Below are 18258 nucleotides of genomic sequence, written 5' to 3'. Positions count from 1 at the left end.
TATTCCATGGTATACCAACAAGTGAGCATTGCATAACTATTTTATACCATGCCCTAGAAAATACAATGGCCAACACAGTCAATGCAACATAAATTATGCGTGGCACATGATGGGAAAGTTGGTCGTAATACCTTTAAATATTTAACAGCTTTCCTGCATTCTGATTGGCTTTATTTTCTATGGCATGGTATAAATACATGTAGATATACATGTTAACACAACCTGCAAGAGCTGCCATCACTTTACATGTATTAAGGGCTAAGATGTTCACATACTAGAAATTAGTAATTTTTGTGGTTTTCTAAGATGCTTTATCTGTCTGTGAAGCTGGTCAATATGTTAACGTGATTCAACACCAATCACCAATGATTGGGCAGATTTTGGAAACCATGACTGTAGCATCAAATGATAAACAGTGGTTATAACAACCCATCAAAATCTAAGTGTTGGAAACAATTAAATACATACATAAACTCCAGCAATTCTCTGGAATTTTGCAAGTTTGCCATTTTTAGAAAGAGCTTACAATTTGTAATTTTTTTCACATTTTTGCATAAAACATCTTGGAAACCTCCAAAAAGTTTGTTTCCATCTCACTAAGTAAACATAGGTTTGAAATGGCAATGGATATACCTATGCCTTGTTTGCATACTAGTAGAATGCAGTTTTTTGCAACTGAAATTTGTATTTTTTTTTACACTAATCCCTTATTAAAAATAGAAATTTCTACAAAACTAAAATATTTTTCCTGAGCATTTTTATTATAACTTATGTAGTTACATGTACAACTGAACCTCTTAATGCACCTATCTTAGGAAACAATTTTATTTGCTCCTGTGCAAATCCAAAATGCTTGAATCCTTGTATGTGACTTTAACATGTTTATTGAGTCACGGCCAATCAGATGATAGATCAAACCACTGGCATAAATTATTACCATTTAGGGCTTGTGGTTTATTTACCTCACATCTGTTTGGTTTCCTTGACACAATGTTCTAAACGAGCTAAACTGTTGCTTCCCAATTCTGTTGAAATCATACTAAGATAGAGTTGCTTATTGTAGAACCAAAATCACCACTGAAAAACTTTTGGAGCTGTCACAGCACTTGTCTTTCTCAAGTAAATAATGAAAAGTGTCACATGGTCTTTGATGACTGAAGTCACATGAAAAATGCCAGGACTGGAAATTCAAAACCTCAGTCTCAATTGAGGGTTGGGGAGCACTGAATTTCAATCACCTTCCTTATCCTTCTTTTGAGTCTATTGTCCTTCCTTTTCGATGGTGATACATGTACAAATAATTCATTAGTGCTCCGGCTTTTGATTTGCACCATAAAAATGCCAAATTGATAATTTGATTTTGTTGGTTTACATGTGTGATTTATTTCAGTGTGTTTGTGCACAAAATGATGAGGAAACTGATGGTCTTCTACTTCAAGTATGAGCACCAATATATTGCCCAATCCTTATATGTTTGGGGTTTTGTGATAGTGAACAACTCGGACAAAATCCAGCTGATAGTAACCTGGTGGCATCCTGTTGGTCCTGAAAGATTACTAACAGCGTGATTTTAGACTAGGTCACACTACTTTTGTTGAACATAAACACATAAAAAAGTGTGACCTGGCTACACTAACTTAAATCTGCTATTAAAGAGTGGTGGTTTCTGCATACTGGAAGTTTGCCTTTAGCAATTCCTGACTTCTTTTAGAATCCTACAGGAGGCAACCAAAAAAATATACTGGTTTCGAAAAATTTATCAACTATTAATTGAAGGCTTTCGTGCAAAAAGGGTGTATATATCTTTTTGGGCTGATTTCAATTTTTTTGCAGGATCGAGCTAATTTTTGGCAGACTGACTTGTTTTGACATGAAAAGCATTGTTCCGAAACTGTTTTGTTGATTTGCGCTTCATTTTCAAGAAATAATGTGTGCAAAAAACTCAGTTTTCCAAGGGTATCTTTTGGAGATCTTTTGTTAAACAAAAAACAAAAGAAACCTTTTGTTTTGCTAAACGATGAAGTCACCAAAGCGTGGCATTTGCTGCTAGTTGTTCGAACCAATGCAAGTTTTATTATTCATGTAATTACGCTATTCTCTTACTGTTGCTTCGTTAGCGCAAGCAAATAAGGCGCTGAATGGGCTGGGTTTGAGTTTGTTTTGTCATGACACTGGTTCAATACGAGGTCGGTCGATTTTTTTTTCTGGTCTATTTCTCTACTTCTTTCAAAAATAAAAACATATTTAAAAAAAGAAACATGCTGTCGAAGCTGCTAAAAGTAACTGTTTAAGTTCACGTTGCATCAAAATCCACCTTCGAAGGATTCACTCCAAAAGATGCGGCTCTTACCGCTATCTGGATTTGTTCTGTGGAGGCGGCGTGGCCGAGTGGTTTAGGGCGCTGGATTTGAAATCTGGAGGTCCCTGGTTCAAATCCTCCACCCTACCGCTATCTGGATTTGTTCTCGGTAGCCCCGAGTTCAACTCCTTGACCTTGTTGTGTAAATAGTCAACTGGTCAGCCTCCATCCAGTTGGGATTCTTAATAGTTTATGTTATATTTGAAATATTTGTTTATTTATTTACAATGTCCCCAATTAGCACATTTAATAGTGCTAAATACATTTGACACTTAAATAAAGTTTTATCTATTATCTATCTTATCTTGGAAAACTGAGTTCTTTTGCATACGTTATTTCTTGAAAATGAAGTGCAAATCAACAAAAACAATTACGTAACGATGCTTTTCATGTCAAAACAAGTCAGTCTGCGAAAAATTAGCTTGATCCAGCAAAAAATAAAAATCGGCCCAAAAAGCTATATATGCCCTTTTTGTACGAAAACCTTCAATTAACACATGTAGTAATTGCCAATGCCACAGAGGGTAAGAGAAAGAGAGGTCAGCCAGGAACAATGTGGCAGCATACAGCGAAAAGGAGAGGTCCAGAGTAGGGTGGCAGTCCTCGAGTGAGGTGTGTGCTGCAGTACAAGACAAGAGTCAATGGAGAATGAATGTGGAGGTCTTATTTATATGTGCTGGCCACTCAGCTGGCGCAAGGAGTTCGGTGAATTGTCCATAGTGTAAGTACTGTAAAGTTAGTCGTAATATTAGTATGTCAACAAACCGGTTCACTTGAAGATCTTCCTCTGGGAGATACACTGGCAATAGCACGAATCCAAGATTGCATTTCTTCTTCTGTTTCTCCCTGGATAATGACACAAGAATTTAAACTAATAGCAGAGATGTTAGGTGCAGTTCTAGAAATATCCATTCCACTGAAAGGGTCAAGGCCATTTCAGATTCTGCAGGGGAGAGGGATTTTGAAAAGCAAAGTTTTGAAAGGAGAGCATGAAGCATTAGGTAGCCTGTTCCAGGCTCTGGGTAGTTCAGGAGCAAAGAGCAGGAGCAAGAGAAAAAATGGGGGAGAACTGGGGCAAGGAGGGGCTGTTTCCTTCCTTGCCTCAGTGCCCCCTCATTTTTCCTTCACTCGCCTCTTTTTTCACTTGTCCCCAACAACCGAGAGCCTAGAACAGGTTAGAGGCAGGGGAGAATTTTTTCAGAAGCAAAACCAGTCTTGTGTTAGTTATCTGGAATGACACCACCTTACACTTATTACATTACATCATGTATTATTTTTGTCACAACATTTTAGTTGGAAAAACCCTAGCACCATCATATTCTTTTCTTATACTCCATTCCTATTCAGAGCAGCTGAACTCCTTCAAAAGAAAAATAATGATAAAAATTTAAAAGGAGGCTTCCTGCTGTTAATGAAGTTGAAATACTTGTGAAATGCGGCTGGGAATGCTAGATCCCAGAAAAGTGCAAATCAGCTCTTACACGTCTCAAAGATATTGGGACCGAAAACATGACTGTGTCACATCACTGAACGCGTGAAGATGTGCATGGAGAGGGAGAAAGGTGATGGGCCAGAATCTCCAACCCAGGCTCTGTTGAAATCAATATTAATAAAACAAAACGGTGATTTACCTGAATAAAAAATGTTCGAGACTGCGTTACCACCTCAAACAGATGTTTCCTAGTGCTATCCACACTGAAATGAATACAATTTTTTCATGTTTGTAATTGTTAACAAAGTAACTTTCTGCATATACTTCTAGTGGGAGGCGTGGTGGCCTCATGGTTAGTGTACTCGTCTCCAGGTTGAGCAGTTCGGGTTTGAGCACTGGCTGGGGACAAATTGTGTTGTGTTCTTGGGCAAGACACTTAACTCTCGCAGTGCCTCTCTCTACCCATGTGTACAAATGGGTACCAGTGAACTTTATGCTGGGGGTAACCTTGCGATTGACTAGCATCCCATCCAGGACGGGAGTACAAATTCTCCTAGTCACTTCGTGCTACAGAAACTGGGATAAGCTCTGACCTGAGATGCTACTTGGCTTGTATGCAGACTTTCTATGTTTAATTCTACATGTTTAAAGTAACTGGATGTCTTCAGATTGCATCTCTCCGAAAAAAAAAATAGTCTCACTAATAGTTATGAATTGCTTTGTTACAGTGACAGTCATAGGTAACTTGTGTCTCTAAATTTTGTCAGTGACGACAAGGTTGTATACAAACATGTCATCAAGGTATTCAGTGCTGAATCACTTGATAGCTATATTACACAATAATATTAGCAAGTCCTGATACTTAACTTGGGGATATATGGTAATCACTATGTATTCTTACCTACAATTTGGTTTCACAGCTGTAATTTCTGATGTAAGAATCGCTTTGATAGGTTCCTTATCCTGTTTAAAAAATTAATCTTACAATATAATTATAGGCTCAATCCTTTTAGCTTGCACTGCCTAAATGTGAGTCACCTAGTAGACATTACTCCATGGCCAGATCATTTGACATTAAAATTGCAACAGGTTTTCTAACATTTTATCTGAAGTCTTTCATCTTAAACTTTGTCAGTAATGTTATTTTGTCATCATTATGTTGTTATCAAAATAAAAATGTTTCTGCCTAATTGTGGTAAAGATGACTGTAGGCCACTCAAAATTAATCACTTCCAAGTAATTAATGCACGATAGTAAGTGACTGTATTGAAGGTATAAGCAATCTAAATAATTAGGCTAAAAGGTTATTAATGACACATTTCATAAAATCTTAAAACTTACAGTATCATTTTCATAATATGCAAGTCTTAAACTGTCCAGCCTGAAGTATCTTTTTTTCCAGTTCCTGACCTGAAAGGAAAATGTTTTTACAACATTAGCAGCAAGTCCATATTCAAATGTAACCCAAGGAGTTAATTAAAGTAAAGTGTGTAGGTTTGCTCAAAAAGGCCTTATTGTTGTATACTGTCATCCTCTTACTAGATTTTTATTAATATGATGGAAAATCCAAATCTCAGATGGTGATGTCAAAAGATCTGTCTGTCTGTAAATTCCAAATAGAAGAGAGCACCACGATGAGCAACATAGTGTGTTAGACTGACATCATTATAATTAAAATTTTAGCACCGACTTGTCAGATGAGTTCAAAGCATTACTGCGTTAATTCAATTACAAGGCTGCAAATAATTTTTGCCTATAGGCAGTTCATTTGTCAGGCCAGAACCAAATTTTACCAGACAAGGAGCCTGTTTAGTCAGACAAAAAAGTTAAGTCTGTAGCAGTTAAATTTGAGAGAGAGATCTATTGACACATACATGTATCTTAATTGGACCTCAGATGATTTAAAAATTTAAACTGCATAAAATATCGTCACTTTGTTTCTTGAGAATCAGGAGGAGAATCAGACCCAATAGACTACTTTTCATATATTAAAATTCAGCTTGATAGTGAGGCCTAGACAACCCTCCAAGTTGCGACCATTTTAGTCACCATGGCAACTAAATTAGAATGCAAGTCGCCAGCTCGGCGACTAAAATTAACGTGACCTATGCGTCAGGAGCTTGAGCGGACTATCATGCGGAGCGAAAAGAAAAACGTTCTGAGCATTAAGAATTCACTTTGCAAAGCTAGTTGTTGTGGGATTTTAACCAACAGAAATGGAGACTGAATAAAATGAAATGTTACATGGTAAAAAAAGATCAAGGAATTGCACTCAGTTTAGCTTGGGACGCGACGAAATTCGTTCCACTCGACTGAACTTTGGCACGTGACAATTTTACCTGGAAGCGTGAGACAATGCACGCAATCCGGTCATTTGCCATCGAAAAGAAGAGGAATTGCAAAGGCTTGGAAAGCTCAACGGTGACAGGATCCACAATATATTTGAGAAACATCCAGATGTATTTGAGAAACATATTTTGTTTCAGTGGACACGAAAATACTTGACTTTACAGCAAACTTGATAACACAAGCATGGGGGATTCTATAAATAAAAAAACTGTGATGAAAAGCGGCTCACATTTGTAAATAAATTTCACTTGTGTGAACGAACCTGGGTTTATTTTTAAATTGTCAAAGATTTCATCAATAAAAAATATCTGTCTTAGTGATTGCCCTAAAACTTGTCAAAGTATTTTCGCGTTGAGTATTCGCGTTCCGCGGTTCGCATATTAAATTCAAAACAACAAACAATTTGAGTGTGAACTTTTCTGTCCATTTCAATACAGTCTTTAATTTTCAGATGAAGTTTTATATTGTTTGCTTATTCAGGCAGAAAACGAGGTTGAACATTTAAAAAAGATCATAAGCGATAAGGTAAAAATAGTGTTCACTTTATGGTCTCATCAAGAATTTGATGCCGCCTTGATAAACACTGGAAAACTTTCTGCCATTCAGCTGCGAATGAGGCTATCTTATTTTAACTTGGTATAATCTGTGTCGTTTGCACTGCTCCTGTTGTGTGAATTATAAATGATATACACAAATATTTCTGTGTTTTGTGAAGCAACTTTTTTTTAATTTTAATTTTCATTTGATCATCAATCATTCCAATAAAAGCATATTTGAATCAACATTAGGTAGTTCTTTCACTGAACGGGACTTCAATTTACTTGGTGGTTCAAGGAAAATGCTATTAATAATACGGTTAGATAATAATAAGATTATTATTTATTATTAATTATTAATTTATGCATATATTTTGGCGACTAAAATTTTTCACTGACGACCAAACCTGAACAGTCAGTGGCCAAATGGCCACTAAGGAAAAAAGTTAACTTGGAGGGTTGCTAGAGGACACAAACAAAACAAATGAATAAACATGGTCATTCAATTTCCTTTGTTTGTGTCCTCTAAGCCTCACTGCAAAGCTGAATTTTAATATATCAAAAACGGTCTATTGAACCTATGTAAAATAGTGTTCACTTAGTTTTTTGAGGAAAATCAAACCTGTCTGGTTTTGTTATAGCCAAATCATTTTTATTTTTTTGGAAAACATTTTAAAATTCAAGGTGCCTCTGAAACCTATGTATACAATTTTTTAAAACTTTGCCAAAAGTTGCGTCTTATGGCCTCATGCACGATGTTGGTGTACAAATCAAAATTAGCAAAAATCGGATGAAATTTGTTTTAGAAATGCTGTAATTTACAGGTTATTAATTTTTTTCTCTTCAAATGAGCACCATCTTGTAGCGATTTTCATGTAGTTTCCTTCCATCTTAGCTATGTCTCAAAAGTGCTTGTGCCTTTCTTGTAAGGAGTCAAAATCACACATACTCTCCATTCTAATCTTCACAAGTAGCGTAACATATCGGGCCGTATTTTGCGTTACTCTTATCGCGCCCATTGCAGGCACGATTTGCCACTTTTGCCTTTTTGGCAAATTTTGCTTTTTGCCAAAATCGTGCACGTTACTCCTTTTGGTGGTTTTTGCTTTTGCCTTTCCCGCCAGCAAAAGAAATCGCACCCTTTTGGCTTTTTGCGTATTTTGCCTTTATTCCGAGTCCAGCAAACTGAGTTGGTTCAATTCCGAATGTAAGCTTCCTTGATCATAATACAGGTTTCGCAAGGCAAAGCGGTGCAAATTATTGTTAAAGGAGCTCTTTTGAATCACAAAAATGCAGAAAAGCGTTCTCCAGAACGCAAACTATAAGAGAACGCCACATGATAGTAAGTTACGCTATATATCGCTATCAGAGTGCTTACCAAGGATTTGGAAACGATAAAACTTTTTCAACTTTTCAACTTTCAACTTTATTGCTTCCATCACCTATTACAATATACACTATAAATCGCCTAATATTACTATTTTTTTGGTACAAAACAAGTGATGAAGGAGGCTATAGAAAAGCAAAAAAAAAAATGCTGAAATTATAGATCCCTAATTTGACATTTATCAACTAACTGATGATAATTATTAAACTTGAAACAACTCGAAATATCTTATGAAAAAATCAACGAAGCAATAAGTATCAAAAGCATATTTTATAAAAGGGGTATTTTGCCACTGCTGCTACCTTTGTCTATTATAGATCTTTTTATGTTATTCTTAAATAAACACGTTTGTCCAATTTTTGTCCAGCCCGGCGATCTTGAGAAAATGACAGAACGAATCATCTCTTTCTTTTTACACGCACTAAGCAAGCAAGTTCCCTGCATCTTCTTGTCCATTTCGTGTTAATCGCGGCCATTTTATTATTTACAACAAGCCCAAATTATGTCCAAATAAGGAAATGGATGGACGAGTCAAGTTAGACTGGGATTGAAAGGTTTCCGCATGAAGAGAAAACAAAACAAAACATCGATGTCTTGGTTGACCTTTATTACGGTGTTGTTTGCCAACTTTGCGGAAGGATCGGCGAGGATAATGTTCAATCTCAACTGAGCATTCACCTGCGAAAATAGCATCACTAAAAGTATCATAAGGTGCTCGCTTTGGCTTTTTGTCAGTACTTTGCACTGCTTGCGAACTCCAGCCTTTATTACAGTGTTGTTTGCCAGCGCTCAAGCGGCAAAAGCGCCCAGAAGGCAAAATTAGCAAAACGACAAAATGGCAAAAATAGCGCGGGCCTGCAAGGCAAAAAAAATGCGCGATGCCGGAGGTGCGATTGGCAAAATGCAAAATTTGCGCGAAAGGCAAAAAAGGAAAAGAGCTCGAAATGTGCGAACAAAGGTGCGATAAAATGACAGTTTTTAAATTAAAAACGTGGTCTCACGCTAGTTTTTTAATCATATTTTTTTGACAGATACAACCACAAATGAAAGAATCCCACCATTTTAAAGCAAAATTTAGGTGCACTTTGGAGACACCTTCTTGAATTGAATTGTTCACACTCAGAAGTTAAAAATTATATGCTCTTATTAACCGAGCAGGAGGTCTGTATGGGAGAATCTTGACCGAGGTCGTGAGTGCAGACCGAATGCAGTAAGGTCTGTACACACGACCGAGGTCAAGAATCTCCCATACAGACTGACTTAGCTCAGTTAATAAGATGTTTATTATATGGCAAAGAAGAAAACTTTAATTCCTGTAATGTAACTGGTTTGCTGACATTTCGCTTGCAAACGGAGATGAGCTTAACTTAAACCTGCCAAAATTTGCCCGTCCTCTTTACTTTTTTTTTGTCATCAGGCTTTTTGGTACTTCCATAAATGATTGAGAAGAAAACAAAAGAAAACAGTGAACATTTTTGTATTTAAGTTTGCTACTTTTAAATGCAAAATGAAACCAATCTAGATGCCGGTCTAGATGGGAAAATCTAGACCACGGTCAATATCGATTTCAGCCAATCAAATTCGTGAATTCGGTAGTTCCCAGTCCTTGTGAGACACAGCCATACAATAAATAATGCACTTTCCGTTTTGGTCAAAAAATGGGGGAAAAACGGCAATTCTTGCCTAACCTGTTCTCGGAATTTTGTTATTGTTCTTCTAATAAATCTCTTTCAGACAGAAAATTTCGCTTTTTGGGGTGCACATAGATGGAAGTTTAATTCTGCGAAGTTTTACGACCACTGGCTGAATGACGAGAAATAATAAGAAATCTAGCGTGAGACCGTTTTTGTTATGCAATCGTACACAAACATCATGCGTGAGGCCTTACCCTTCTTATCATGAATTAGCTTTGGTGTAGCAAAAATCTCACTAGAGATCAGTGACCAACAAAAGGAAACATGGTGATGACCTGTCTTAGTCTCAGATTTTGCTGGTGTAGGTGTACCCAACTGTGCAAATGAAACATGAGACAACAATTTGGGCTACAAACTCCTGATGAAATTTTTTTTCAATGTACATATCAGACATGCATAGTCACAGTGTCCAACCAGGCCAAGCTTTTGCAGGGAAAACCTGAGATTTATTGGACATATGTCTGATGACCAGCTGATATTTTCAGGCTTGTATTAGCTATTACTTAATTTTGTAAAAAAAAAAAATAATGTACCAAAAAATAAACCTATTGTAAGTTAACCTATTCTACTCACCACTGCTCCCTTTTTCATCAAGTATCCTTGCTTAATTAGTTTAATAGTACTGGTGGTACCAGCAGAACCTGATCGTATGAGTGAATCACTGGAATAACTTCCACCATCACAGTCTGAGTCTGTCATCTACATCAGAGAATTAAAGACAGAGACTCAGCTTTGAATTAATTTTGTTAAATAGCAGTACTCAGCTGAAGTAAGGGACAAAAATGATGTAAAACTTGTGGATGAAACAAATCTGAACCCAGAGATAAAAAATAATTCTTCCTTGAACAATGAACAACTTTACTTCAACTATGTTCACTGTAATATTACTTTGTTCTAACTCTCCTACTTTAATTGGTCTGTACATAATAATAATAATAATAGACTTGTATAGTGCTAGAACTAGACAAACATACTCAAAAGCGCTTTACATTAAGTTAGAATAAATGAATAAATGGAAATCACTAAACTTTAAAACTATTACAACAACTATGCTAAACTTTAAAACTATTTCCACACGTCAAAAGCTTTCTTAAAAAGAAATGTTTTCAGTTGCTTTTTGAAAATGGCAAGGCTGCTACTTGTTCTTATAGTTAATGGCAGCGAGTTCCATAAAACAGGTGCAGCATGAGCAAAGGCCCGATCCCCAAGTGTAGAGCAGTTGACTTTTGGAACAACCAGAAGAGATTTTGCAGACGAACGAAGAGCGTAATTAGTAGCTGGTTTCAGGGATAAAAGATCATTTATGTAGGAAGGACTTTGGTTGTGTAGTGCCTTGTAAACAAGAAGAAGCAATTTAAACTGAACTCTAAACGATACTGGGAGCCAATGTAAGTCGATAAGAGCGGGTGTGATATGATCAAATTTCGCAATCCGAAAAATCACTCTAGCCGCGGCATTCTGAACTTTCTGTAAACGATCAATCTGGTATTTAGGTAGACCAAATAGAAGTGCATTGCAGTAATCAAGGTGCGAAGATACAAAGGCGTGGATCAGTGTCTTTGTGGATTGCGCGGTAAGGAATTTTCTGATCTGTCTTATGTTGTATAGTCCGCGAAAAGCCTTGCTACAAATCTTGCCAATGTGAACATTCATTCGCATATGAGCATCAAACCAGGCCCCAAGGTTCCGGACGTTTTCTAACGGTTTAATGACAGTGTCGCCAATGATAATAGAATCAATAGATGTTTTTTCAAGTTGTTGACGGGAGCCAATAATTAGAAATTCAGTTTTCGCATCATTGATCATTAGACGATTACCAATAAACCAAGAGCGGACATCAGTGATGCACTTTTCAATGACAGAGACAGCGTTAAATTCCGAATGGATAGAACAAGGTCGGAAGGAAAGGTAAATCTGGGTGTCGTCAGCATAACCATGGACGGAAGGGAGGTGCTGTGAAATAATGTTAAAGAGACGGGAGACGTAGAGAGTAAATAAAATAGGGCCCATACAACTGCCCTGGGGGACTCCACAGTTCAGATTGAAGTCGTCAGAAGTCTTATCACCGACAAGTATACGTTGTTTGCGACCAAACAGAAATGAGTCGAACCAATTTAAAGCAGTTCCGACGACTCCAAAATCCTGTTGCAAAATATTGAGAAGAATGCAATGTTCAATGGTATCAAAAGCAGCACTTAGGTCCAGAAGTACGAGAAGTGTCACTTGCTTATTATCCATACTCATTAAGATGTCGTTTTGAACCTTCAATAGAGCAGTCTCTGTCGAGTGATACTTACGGAAGCCAGACTGGAATTTAGGAAGAGGGGCATTTTTCTCACAATGGGCGAGAAGTTGTTGAAGTGCAGCCTTTTCCACTACCTTGGAAATGAATGGAAGATTACTGACTGGACGGAAATTCTTGTAGACCAAATCAAGTCCAGGTTTTTTCAATAGAGGGATGACAACAGCGGTTCTCCAATTTTCTGGAACGGAACCACTGAGAAGAGAGAGATTAACCATCTCAGTGATAGAGGGCACTAATACATCAAGACAGGACTTCACGAGCCATGTAGGAAGAGGATCCAATCGACAAGAGGCATTAGAGGATTCTCGAACAATCTTACACACTTCTCCTATGGATAACGAAGAAAAATTCTCCAGATTCTCCTTCAGAGTGACAGGAACAAGTCAAGGCACTTGAACTTGAAACTTGTCAAGATTTTCCTTTATGGTTTCAATTTTTTTGAGGAAAAAGGTGCCAAATTCGTTTGCAAGCTTAGTGGGATCATCGTGCTCTGGAAGAGCCATCTCAAGTGGCTCCCTGGACAAAGAATTAACCACATGAAATAGCTTGCGAGAGTCACCCGCACACTGATCAATTAGGTTTGAGTAATAATTCACACGTGCAGATTTAAGAGATGCAGAGTACTGATTACGAACTCTATGGTAATTATTCCAGTCTCCAGGGAGGTCAGTTTTCAAGGCTTTCTTTTCAAGGCGACGACGTTTATGCTTGAGTTGTTTAATGTCATCATTAAACCACGGGATCTTTGGACAATTTTTTATAATCCTTGTCTTAAGCGGGGCATGCTTGTCCAAAATGTCATTAAGGGTCGTGTTAAAGCAGTCGGAGAGGGCATCAATGTTGTCCCAGTGTACGCTTGCACAAAGCATAGAAGAGGCAATATCAGCTGAGAATTCGGCAATATCAATATTTTTGAGTTTACGAAAAGTCAGTTCTTTGCAAGATAAAGCTGGTCGCGGGAAACCAATAGGGCACTGAATAATAAAATGATCAGAGATGGGAAAAGTAGCTTTAGGAGAAGCAAGAACAACATCATCCGACGAACGAGTAATAATTAGATCCAAGGTATGACCCGATAGATGGGTTGGGCCAGATACGTGTTGCGAAAGACTGAACGTTTCCAGTAAATCCATAAATTTCTTGGTATCATTGTCACGGAGGTCATCTAAATGAAGGTTGAAGTCTCCAGAGATAACAAGAACCTCGGGGCACATAACAACATTCTCTAAAAACTGAGAGAATTCATCAAAGAAAACAGAGGCAGAAACCGGATGTAACGAAGAATATGGAGGTCGATACACTATTATATGTCTCATTGAGCGATTATGCACTTTAACAATCCACTCAGAATATTCGAAAGACTTGTTTTCCTTCCCATCGACTAATGCAACGTTGACAGAGTAAGTAAGTAATGGGTCACAGCTGGGCTTCAATAAAACAGTAAAGGAATGCAGCAGCAGCAGCTGAAGGGCTGCCAAGCGGAGCATCATAACTATAGGAACAGAACCACATGCATGCATAGAAATAGAAGACCATGCAACTCTTTTCTTATGGACAACATGGTTAGTGGCATGGATCATGGGTGCGTGTGCCCCATGGCAATGATGATGACCTTGTGCAACATGACGGCCATACTATAGCTAATAGTTCAACCAAGACATGCAGCTTTGGTTTACATAGTACATCTTTGATATTGGACATCCATGTTATGATCAGTTGACACCTGTCAAAACAAGGCACCCGCTGACCAGTATCTCTTGACTTAACCAGGGGCTAAGGTTTAGAGCTCACTCGGGTTTAGAGCTCATTGAAGTTGACCGCTGCCCAGGTACTGGTTTTTGAATGGATTGCAAGCTCAAGCCAGGTTAATTTACTCAGAACTTCCACATTTTGGTTTGGCTAAATCTATATACTAAATGTTAACATTTCTCACCTTTCTGACAGGTATCCTGACCACTGCTCCTCCAATAATTTTTGTTTCAAAGCAAACACGTTCTGGTTTTTCCAGAGCACTGTCTTTATCAGCCTCTGTGCTATGATTTCCCAATTTATCTTTCCCAACCATGGAGTCTTCCGTTCTCTTAGAAGGATTCACCTGAGAAATAACAAACGTTGTAAGGTCTTCAATGACTCTAAAAAGTAAAACTAAATCCAGTTAAAGTTGAACACAAAATCAACTCTAGAGAAATTACGTCACTCTTTAAAATTTAACATGAAATGTCTACTAGAATCACGTCCTAAAGGCATCCGCAGTTAAGGATTGATCGATACCCTTGATCGACCCGCAATCAACACTCAACCAACATCTTCATCAACACTCAATCAACATCACACTCGATACTCAGTCAACACCAAATCAACACTTGATCAACATCTCTATTGACACTTGACCAACAGTCAGCCAACAGTCCACTGAGCGTTGACCGACTCGTATGCATCAATCAAAAATTAGTTGCCTCTCAAATGACTGTTGACCGAAATGTCAATCGAGTGCCAGCTGATGTATCAATGGAATGTTGATTGAGTATTGATCGAGTGATGATTAAGGATCAATTGAGGGTCGATTGCCGGCCCTATCCCCCACTCGGGGGCAAGGAACTAAGCGAGGGTCGATTGAGGGTATTGATCAACACTCGACCACGGATGACTTTAGTAGGCATGATCCATATCACCTAGAGACCAGTCTATTTGTTATAATTATTTTTGTTATTTACAGAGGGCTAACTATCGGCTGTACTACATCCACTGCCTATGGTTATAGTCAAAGCCTTCATCAGGTATAGTGAGACCTATCCAGGTATTGGAAACTTTGCCAGATCAACTTGGCATTATGCTTGGGCTAACATGTGGCAGCTTTACTTTGTGATACTTACAGCAGCTTTGCGTAGTGTTCTTATCCATTCTTCAGTACCCTCTCTCGTGTCTGCCCGTACATAAAATCTCTCATTACATGTTTGAATCTCTATTAAAATAGAGAGAATGGAACTGGTGTGAGTTTAATTAGTTTACTGGTTATGTCTATTCTATTGCGGGACTTTTAAATCAATACTGACAGTTTGGGAGAAAAAGAAAAATTGTGACATAAAATGAATGAGAGTTCAATTCTCTCTCTATATTTACTTTGACTTCATTAGGTTTAGAAGGCAGCAAACATTGAATTTGATTTTTGTTATTACACTAGAAAACACATTTACACATACCTATAGATCCATCATACTTTGATTTGTCCTCAGTTTTTGATTTGTCCTCAATCTAGTATTGAAAAACAAAACAAAACAGATCATGACACATTTGAACATGATTTAATACAGAATATAGTTAGACCATAGATGCAACAATCAGCTGAATTTACTTTGCTTTTAAATATCTGTCAGTGACCTAATATAAAATGAGCAAAGATGTCAAACCTTGGTTATGAGCCTGATGTTAATTTCACCTTCATAAGCATCCCAATCCAAGTATTCTTCCTGTGACGAAAGACCAGAGAGAACAAAATCATATGCAAATCACATGCACCTGTAGATCTGCATGGCCAATCGATGGCTCAGAACTTCTTTCAGCAACACAGCATACTTAAGCATGTCATGTACATGCTTCCTAAAATGGTTGTGATTATTTCAATTAGTGTCAGATCAGCTCAGATAGAGGGGAACACCGCAGAGTGCACCCCTGACTAACACCAAGGATCATCACAGCTATTGCCCCATCTCTTTAACAGAACTTTACACACATGTGGTCCATGATGGGAGTGTATGAGGAGTTCTGACAATCTGTTGCATAAAGTGATTCATGGGAAAAAGGTTCTCTCTCTCAGGTTCAATTTACAGTGAACATTTAATATATTTACTCAAGATCCAGAAATGCTTGAGTGATTATTTAAGTCCACTACATTAGTTCCAAAAAATTTTGGACAATTTTATTTTTGGACAAAAAAAGTGTCCGAAAACCACACCGTCCAAAATTGTTGCATGCCAAAATTTTCAGCATCCAAATTTTTTTTGCAGTACAGTATAAAATTTTTTTAAGTAGCTCCAAAGCTCTTAGTTTCCTTTATGAGGTGAACTCTGGTTGAGACATGTAACGGCTTGATACGATTTGCATTAATTTCTCCACTGTATATCCCTAAAACCTCGTGGATGCAGGAAAACTATCATTTTCACAGATGTTTTTTCAGTCTGATTTGTGTTTTTTAGGCATGAATTTACTTTCGCTATGTTTTATCACAGTCTCCAAAATCTAAAAAAAAACAATAAAATAAAATTTAAAATAATAATAAATAACTAAATAAATTTAAACATCCAAATTAAAACATCCGAAATTTTAATGTCTGAAATCTTTTGCAAGTAATGTAATAATGTTCAACAAATGGTACTTCACAAATGATGATAACTTCAAAGCAAACAGTTTTAATGCTAATGTAAGTTTAACATCAGTAAAAATGTACTGGTTGTCATTTTAATGTTAATGTAAATGTTGGTAGTCTGTATAGGACCAAGTGTCCCACAGAAATTGAAACTTGTCCTTGTTTCAGTGTTGTAAAATTGAACAGCTGCGACAGGGAGTATTTTGGATCACGTGTACTAAAGGCATCCATGGTCCAGTGTCAATCGATACCCTTGATCAATACCCTCAATCATCCCTTGATTGACCCTTGATCGGCCCTTGATCAGTCAACCCTCGATCAATACTCGAACAACACTCCATCAATACCTTGTTTGACAATTGATCGACATTCAATCAACATCTCGGTCGACAGTCAGTCAAGAGTCGCCTAATTTTCGATCAACGCATATGAGTTGTTTGACACTGGGCCGACTATTGACCGACTGTTGATCGAGTGTTGATCGAGTGTCAATCAAGATGTCAATTAAGTGTTCATCAAGTATGTCGATTGAGTATTGATCCACCGAGCACTGATCGGGATGTTGATACACAATGGTATCATGTCTGCTGTTGATTACATATCAGCTTTTGAACAACTGGGCCTGGAGTGCTAACCATTACAAAGGTTACTGTACCTTATCTTACCAATCAATAGTTCAAATTGACATTGTTTTGACAACTTAATTAGTTTCCAATTGTCTCAAAACTAAAATGTTTAATTACCTAAATTAAATCACACATAACAAATGCAGTGTGGTTTCAAACGTTTTTAAACAAAAACAACAAATAAAACATTTAACAATAAAGTAACTGCATGTATTATTATTATGGTATTCACAAAGCAATTTGTATGTTGTCTGATGCTGGAACTTCAACTTACAGAACAAAACAAGTTTTAAGTCACTACACAAGGCAACCATTGCTAAGAGACTTCAGCTAAAGAAGCTCAGCTGTAATAAACTTATCAGAACAGTGGTACAGAATTTCCGGTACAGAACTGTCAAAGTGGATTAACTAATTAGTATAAGTGCAGAATCCTGCATGCAGTTTCAAATTAGAACTTTCAGAATTCTGAATTTAGTTGTTTATTCTATCGCTTCCATAGCAGTGATCATTTGTACTGAGAATACACAATTCAACCTAGTCTCGAGTGGCAATAATATTAAGCTTATCATTTATGGTGTCCCGTCAAGTTATTTCCTGTTTCTAAAATAAACAGCCTGTTTCGTTCATACATGTCAATGGCTACCGATAAATAGAAACGTTCTGTTCGAATTTTCGCTGTAAAAAATTGCATAACCTAATACGAAAGGAAAATATCTTTCCATCAAGAAGACGGAAGTGCCGATGCATATACATTTTAAAATGTGCTAATTAGGTAAGATTACTATTTGTCTTGTTGATCTTGAAGTTTTGCATAGTAAATTGAAGAAAGACAAATCTTAGCAGAGTCTTGGCTCACCTTAGCATTGAAGGGAGAAAAGTATCGCAGTAAACATTTGTCCTCGTCCAGAACAAAGTAGTAACGATCCCAGTGACCATCCACTTCTTTGCGATTGAGCGTTCCACAAAATCTTCCTTCTGAATCTCGAAGAGGCATGATGCCTACCAACCTGCGTGACGGCAGGCGCGGGAAAGTGCTAGAAACTGTTCACTAAACTGTCGAGCGAAAACCTCTAAACTACAAACAGTCACGTCCGTGAACCATAACAAAGTTAGTTTGCTGATTTTTCTGCAGAGAGAAACTGCACACTACGCGAACTGAAATACAGTTCGATATCCGTTCTTGCACCTTTGTAAGTAAATAAATTCT

At 37.4% G+C, this 18258-nt stretch overlaps 1 protein-coding gene across 1 annotated transcript; it reads right to left on the bottom strand.

The window, feature by feature from the left end:
* Nucleotides 1-706: 706 nt before the first annotated feature.
* LOC145477969 (pleckstrin homology domain-containing family A member 1-like) lies at nucleotides 707-18229 on the bottom strand. The gene is made up of 11 exons (XM_081455851.1): nucleotides 17908-18229; nucleotides 15470-15529; nucleotides 15263-15314; nucleotides 14936-15024; nucleotides 13996-14157; nucleotides 10331-10456; nucleotides 5133-5201; nucleotides 4693-4754; nucleotides 3991-4054; nucleotides 3125-3205; nucleotides 707-1715 (listed from the first exon to the last, which is right to left on the bottom strand). Exons 1-11 carry the CDS (start codon nucleotides 18043-18045, stop codon nucleotides 1650-1652), a joined length of 969 nt encoding a protein of 322 aa, XP_081311977.1. The 5' UTR covers nucleotides 18046-18229; the 3' UTR covers nucleotides 707-1649.
* Nucleotides 18230-18258: the final 29 nt, after the last annotated feature.

The sequence above is a fragment of the Orbicella franksi genome, chromosome 2 (assembly GCF_964199315.1).
Source record: "Orbicella franksi chromosome 2, jaOrbFran1.1, whole genome shotgun sequence".
Taxonomy (NCBI): Eukaryota; Metazoa; Cnidaria; class Anthozoa; order Scleractinia; family Merulinidae; genus Orbicella; species Orbicella franksi.
Note: the sequence above shows the minus strand (reverse complement) of the source record. Positions and strands in the feature narration are given on the sequence as shown.